Source organism: Rhagoletis zephyria, unplaced genomic scaffold, assembly GCF_001687245.7.
Source record: "Rhagoletis zephyria isolate East Lansing unplaced genomic scaffold, Rhagoletis_zephyria_1.1 Rzeph_scaffold_00314, whole genome shotgun sequence".
In the NCBI taxonomy this organism is placed as follows: Eukaryota; Metazoa; Arthropoda; class Insecta; order Diptera; family Tephritidae; genus Rhagoletis; species Rhagoletis zephyria.
The window spans coordinates 45,972-53,389 of NW_016157398.1; the positions used below are offsets into that span (position 1 = coordinate 45,972).

The 7,418-nt window shown below is 41.2% G+C and overlaps 1 protein-coding gene across 1 annotated transcript; it reads right to left on the reverse strand.

Moving 5' to 3' along the window:
* Positions 1 to 2,608: 2,608 nt before the first annotated feature.
* LOC108358922 (uncharacterized) lies at positions 2,609 to 3,295 on the reverse strand. The gene has a single exon (XM_017610449.1). The coding sequence runs from the start codon at positions 3,293 to 3,295 to the stop codon at positions 2,609 to 2,611; it is 687 nt and encodes a 228-aa protein (XP_017465938.1).
* Between the last annotated feature and the right edge of the window lie 4,123 nt (positions 3,296 to 7,418).

Sequence of the window (7,418 nt, forward strand, 5' to 3'; positions counted from 1 at the left end):
ACCAAGACACCCTGCTGCCCCGATATTGGTACCAGTCATCCGTAGTAAAGCTCTTTTCGCCTGAGTCTGTATGTAAATATGAAGAGGGGTAAGATCTAAAAGAACCTCCAAGGATGCGGTTGGACAGGTTCTCATGGCTCCCGTTATGCATACGCATGCCAGCATTTGTATCTTGGAGAGCACTTTGATTGCTCCAAGTTTTGAAGTTCTATCGGCCCAAACGATGGCTCCATAGGTTACCATGGGTCGTACTATTGTCGTGTAGATCCATCTCAGTATCTTTGGTGTGCAGCCCCAACTCTTACCTGCCATGGACCTACACGTCATAAATGATCTTACAGCTTTCTTCGCAGTTTCTTCTACGTGTGCGTTCCAGAGTAGTTTTTGGTCTAGTATTACTCCTAGGAATTTAACCTCTTTTTGGTACATGATGTTGGTTCCATCTAGCCTTATCGCTTTTAGACTATCAAGTTTGTATTTCCTTGAGAATGGTACTATAGTGGTTTTTGCTGGATTTACATTCAGCCCCACTTTGGCACACCATTTTTTGGTTACGTTCAGCCCTAGCTGGATTCTATCACACAGGGTGTTTTCGAATTTCCCCCTGCATAATATTACAATGTCGTCGGCATACCCCTGGCAGGTTAGTCCAGTATTCGTTAGCTCTTGGAGCAGTCCGTCGACGACTATATTCCATAATAGTGGAGATAACACTCCACCCTGTGGACAGCCCCTTGTTGTTCCGGCAACAACTGTATTATTCGTACAGGTTTGTATTTCTACCCTTCTGGTGCGGAGCATGCAATTAATCCAGGCTACGAGGGTATTGTTTACCCCCTGCTTATCAAAGCACTGTTTATTGCAGCATGTGAGGTGTTGTCAAACGCCCCCTCGATGTCCAGAAAAGCGCATATNTTACGAGGGTGTTGTTTACCCCCCTGCTAATCAAAGCACTGTTTATTGCAGCATGTGAGGTGTTGTCAAACGCCCCCTCGATGTCCAGAAAAGCGCATATAGCAGTCTCCTTATTTTCTAAGCTATCTTGAAGTGCGCATGTCAGCGCGTATAGGGCGGTTTCAGTAGAGCGGCCCGCCAAATATGCATGCTGGCGCGAATTCAGTGGATAGTTCAATAAGACCGTAGTCCTTACATAGTTATCTACTACCTTTTCTAAAGCTTTTAGTACAAATGAGGTCAGGCAGATCGGCCTGAAGGATTTTGGATGAAGTGGGTCCTTCTTTCCAACCTTCGGGATGAAAACAACCTTCGCTCTTCTCCACGCATCTGGTATATAACCCAATGCTATGCTGCTTCTAATTATTTTTAATAGCGGTCCAATCACGCATTCTAAGCCCTGCTGTAGCATGCCAGGGAAAATTCCATCCGCTCCCGGTGACTTCAGTGGTTTGAAGGTATTTACCGCCCACCTGAGCCGGGGCTCGGAGCATATTTCCTTAGCCACTAACCAGTTTCCTCTGCTTATTTTACTGCACTGCTCAGTCCGATCTGTTTCGGAATAAGATGTAGATCCTGGGAAGTGAGTATCTATGAGAAGTTTGATCTTCTCCTCCTCGCTCCCAGTGAAACTCCCATCACTCTTCCGTAGACTTGCGGACGAAATACAGTTCGTTTTTGCCATTACCTTATAGAGTCTTGTTGCCTCCGTAGTATCTTCTATGCTTTCACAGAAGGTCCTAAAGCTTAAACGCTTAGATTCCCTTATTTCTTTGTTGTACAGAGTTAAGGTGTTTCTGTATTCTGACCACTCCCCGGTTCGTTTTGCTCGATTGAACAGTTTCCGGACTATGGTTCTGAGTTTACTTAAGTTGTTGTTCACCAGGGTACATCCCTGGAGGAACGTACCTTACTTATAGGACAACTGTCTTCATATGCGAGTAGCGAATTCTAGTTCTTTTTCGTTCCTGATCTTCTGACCTAGCCCACGTTGTGCTACATTCAACCTCAGGTTGTGTTTGAACTTCTCCCAGTCTGTCTTCCTGGGATTTCTTAAAACTCTATGTATAGGAGGGGTTGCTTCAATGTCAAACCTTATTATTCTATGATCTGACATGGAGGGTTCATTGGATACTCTCCACTCTTTCACTAGCGCTTTCGTTTGNGTGCTCACCCCTTTCGTTGGTGTCACTGCTCCCCCATGCCTCACTATGCGCATTTGTATCACACCCGAGTATCAGGGGTAGCTTCCTAGCCTCGCAGTACTTCACCAGTTTAGTGACAAGCTCTGGTGGGGCGTGCGTGTCATCTCCTGGGAAGTAGCCCGATGCAGCTACGATGTCGTGGATGGTCCCGCTGATGTTGACTGGGACTTGGACCGCTACTCGATCCCTCGACAGGAAATCTGAAAGACATATATGTTTCAAGCTATTAGTTATTAACAAGCACGCCCTAGGATTCGTACACCTAGTATCCCAAATTACCTGCCTGTTCTCTACTGCCAAGCCTCTTATTTGGCCCCTGACGACCCAGGGTTCTTGTACCAGCACTATTCCCAGTGTAAACCTGAGGGTTGCCCTAGCGATAACCGCAGACGCGGCCCTCGCATGGTGTAGATTTATTTGTGCAACCTTAGTTCTGGTCATCGTCGCAGTTATTGGCGTTCATCGTCTTCGTCCGTTGTCAGAGTTTCGTCAAACTCTGAAAAGGTGGCTCTCTCCGAGTCGTCATCAGCACAAATGGTCAGTAGCCCGAGGTCGAAGTCGTCTATCCCCTCCATCTCATGAGGTAAAAGACTGACTTCCTCTACTACCGCGCTCCTAGCTGCTTCCACGGCTACCATCTCAGCCACCTCCTTCGGTAATTCCGAACCACCTGGTGGAGTATCTGGCTTGACTATCTTCGCCATCGGTTCCCTGCCCTTGTGCACATGCACTGGAACACTACCAAACCTGTATCGTAGGATGCAGTTTTTCTTTTTGATAGCGTCCAACGACCGGTCGTCAATCCCGATCGTTAGCAGTTTGCCCGTCTTCTCATCATTGCTCCTATAAACCTTCCATAGGTCGGTATGCATTCCCTCATTTTGTGCTATAATGAGGTTCAGCAGTTTCTGCGTGTCCACTCCTGCAGCTTTTGGTAGGTACGTAGTGATTACGTGCACCCTGGGTATGTTGTCCCCATCGCACGTAGTCAGTTCCGCACCATCCCAGTCAGGCAGTTTTGGGACAATTTCGCGCAACCATTCGGCTGATTCTGCATCCAAACAGTCGACCAGTATAAGGCCTGGCCGAAAGTGGATGCCGTCGAATTGGAGTATTGACCTCCAAACCTTACCCATCTCCTCCACAATGGCATCCTCAATCTTTCCCTGATCCTCCCGAGTGAGAGTACTCTCAGGGAAAGCCTTCGGCAGAACTGCCAGTCTAATGCGCTTAGTGGCGCTAGCATAGCTAACACCCGGCTTCCTGGCCCCTGCCTTAGGTTTTGGAGCCACTGTTTCAAGACGGCTCTTCTTCTTCTCCGGCTTTCCTTCAGGAGGACTACCACCCGTTTACTGTCACCGGGTTTTTCCCGATCTAGGGGTGCCTTTTTCTCCGGATTCCCCTCCGGAGTACTAGCTTTCGCAACCACGCCTGTGCTGTCACTGGACTTCTCCCGGTCCAGTACTTTCTTCTTGGCCTCTTCAGACGTTAAGCCTTTGTTTAAGTAACGCAGGTACCATTTGGCTCCTGCGCCACTCAAACCTGTGGCCTTTCTGACGTCCCCGAATTTCCTACACTGTCTGGTCGTCAGTCCAGTACTCGTCGAGGCCTGTGGTATATCATCTTTGGGTGCCGGTGTGTTAAAGACAGGATTATAGGGTGGGAGGAGGGAAGATGGGATGGGGAGGGATTAAGGATAAGGACGTCGGTGCGGTGATCTCGCATGGAAACCAGAGTGGCTAGTATCACACTTACCCAGCGGGCGAGGTTGATACAGCGGCATCAGGTCACCATACTAGCTTCCCTCTTGGTTCGTGGTGATATGACGGTTGCCGAAGCAGCCGCCATAGTACCACTTAAGCCCCATCCCCACGGCAAGGAGACCGACACAGATGGAGAGAAAATTTCTTAGAATTCCTACAATTCTCAACATTTTTAAAAATAAAAAAATTCTATAAATCTAGTATTCATGATTATATTGAATTATTGGGATTTACTAAAATTTCTCAAATTCACAGTTTTGAAAGTATAGAAAATTTTGGAATTCCACTCAAGTTATTAAAAATGGGAAACTTCAAGAAATTAAAAACTATCAAAACTCTAAAAATTTTAAATTGTGCTGATTTTTAAATTTATATGCACGATATATGTTGAAAATTTTTATTATCTTTCAAATTGAAAAATATCCTAAAAAGTACGCTAACGCAAAATTTGCAAAAACTTGCAAGATTTTTGTATAGCTGATCCGTGAGAGAGAACAGATAAAAATTAATTAGAAATTTGCTGTTGAGTGTCTTCTACTGGAAGAATACGCGAATACACCTATTGCAAAAACCAAGGTCTAAACAGCGCTGACTCCAACAATGTCATCCGGATGCGCTCAAAAACTAATGTCATTGACGAAATGCAAGTGAAGTTTACTTCTAAAACACCACCAACTATCACAATCGAGAACAGTTCCGGCAAACACAGTCCAAAGAGTGTTTCGAATGTTCCTTCCTCTCTCTCTGTTCAAAGTGCAGTTGATACGATCTAGGGATGTTGCGAATGTATAATTTTAGACATTCGCGGATGCGAATGCGGATGTCAAGTATTTTAAAGAAACAATTACATAGAATCTAGCATAATGGCTAGATCGTACTTTAAACAGCGCTTACAAGCCAAATCAGATGTGCCAGGTTTTTCTAAATTCTTTTTAAAAAGAATTCTTGATTCCCATACCTTTGACTGTTTCAGAATTTGGGGAATATGTAATTCAGCAGTGTTTTTCGATTTTAGTTTTTGAAATTATTTTTAATACTTTCTTCTGCGACTGGTTTGAAAATTTTGTGCTTATAGCACGCTAGTCCACCTAGGATGTGGCAAATAAATTATTATTTTCCAGGAATGAAAATTTTGAACAAAATTCTGTTGACAAAGTCGTAGCTGCCAGCCGAATCGGATCAGAATATTGTTATTTAAAAAAAAAAAAAAGCACCCTGTTTTTTATAAGTATTTGAATCGTCGATAGTTACGTAATTCTTATATTATTAAAGGTCACACCTATAGTTTTTTTTTAATTATTTGAGCATCGATTATCTTTATAGCCAGATTTTTATCATTTCTGCTGGAAATCCCTATTGAAGGAGCTTACTCGTTGCCTTTAAATACCAAAGAAGGGACAGTTTTACCACAGAAGCTTCTAGCTAGTTGTAAACAAAACTACTGCTTTTAAAATTTTTGCTAAAAATAAATTCCCCAAAGAGCCCCATTTGAAATTATTGAAACGAATATATCGAGCCCTAACCGCCAAAATAATGTAAGCGACATTTTTTTCAAAATTTTCTTTTTGATGCAGAAATATTCCTAGAGCATCTAGATACATTTCTGCTTCAAAAAGAAAATGTTGAAAAAAATGTCGCTTACGTTATTTTGGCGGTTAGGGCTCGATATGTAACATCAAAAGCAAATCACGAAAATTTGGTCAAGACTTACAGTGCACACTTTCTTCTTTTGTGTCTAGTAGTATTTTTAAGGTTGGTCTAAAAAAATCATTATAAAGAAAGAAACCAATGCAGGTATTTAGAGCACAGAGAAAGAAAATTTGTTAAAAATACTATGTTCTCTTTGACGTGCGTCAAAGGTCAAGTAGAAGTTGAAACTTGTGTGACTGCCCATTGATAGCTCGGTTATATAGCTTAAGAAATAATAGAGATGTTTAAAGACATGTTTATCAAAGTTGATAAATATGACATTTGACCAATACTTCCGCGACCACAGGCAAAAATATTGGCTACAATTTGCCATTTTATTTTCCATATATACGTTTTATCGGTGCAATTGTTAAAATTAATGCGGAAATTCCGCAGTTGCGAATATTCGCAACAACCCTGATACGAACAATACTAGTGCGGTTGCATAGTGCTGAGTTGCGCACTCATATGGATGACTCCCAGTAACCCAGTAGATAATTTCAGGAGTTAAAGCCCTTCCGAAAGGCCTTCCTGAGAGTCAAGAGGCCTTCCACTCTTTATCCTTTCTTTTTTGTATGGAGTGGCACAAATTGAAGGGCTTCGTCTTTCGCTACCCATGTAAGGCCTTCCAGAAGTGCTTTTATGGGACGTACGTAAGAAGACCTTTTGGAGGAGTTCTTTTAATGTAACCTCTTTAATTTATAAAAATCATAAATCTTTGGAGTATTGGTTTACATCAAATACATATGTGTTATTGTTAAGCGCTTGTAGAAGGCCTGCAAGGAAGCACTTTTTTCAGACCTTCTTGGGTAGGCCTCCTAGAATGGCTTCATTTAAGAAGGCCTACCTAAATTACCTTCTGGGAAATGACTATAATCGTTGGATTACAGAGCTCTTACACGGAATGTATTTGCATATGAGTAAAAATCTCTCAAGTGGGCCACCTAAAATTGGACGGTCAAGATTTTTTCGCACAAATCACTTTATTCGGTTTACAACCATACAAAAAAATATAATTTGAAAATCGAAGTTTTACAAGAGTTATTGTTATTAACTTTTTTTTGATGAATTTAGTAATTATTTATTATCCACTGATTCATAACATGTTTCTTGCTAATTTTTGCCACGATAATAGTTAATTAGACACGCTTCAGCCTGGTTGTTTAAATTTTTCAAATAATCATTATTTTGTATAAATTTTTTATTTTTTTTAATTTTTAAAAAGAAATGGAAATATTTATTACTTCTCGAATTATTCGTTTACATTGAATATCAATCCTTATTCTATATCTAATACATTATTTAAAAGAAAAAAGCACGGAAACTTGCACGGAGTCGCTAGTTATTAATTTTATTCGCTCCTGCCACGGGTGCTTTTGCAAAAAAAAATTTAATTTATTTATAAACATAAGCATAGATTATTTAGTACAATCTTTTTTAAAGTTGTATACATAAATGAGTACATACATAACATGCATATTTATATATACACGTATGTATGTACATATGTATACATACATGTATTTTGTCTTTACAGAGAAAAATAAATAAAGAGGATAGTATAATCGTTTGTGCCGCAGAAGCAAAAAACAACTAAGCACTTTTTAACACCCCCAAAATAGTTTGCTACTTGTAGCAGTTATGCTGTATACCTGAACGAAATATAATCCTTGGTGAAAAAATGTATTTGTGGATTGTTGTTCAAGAACATATCGATGGCTGAGTGGAAGATCGACCTATCTCGGCAGCCAATTCAAAAACGCCCTATCTCAGAAAACGTTTCAAAAACGCCCCATTTCAAAATTTT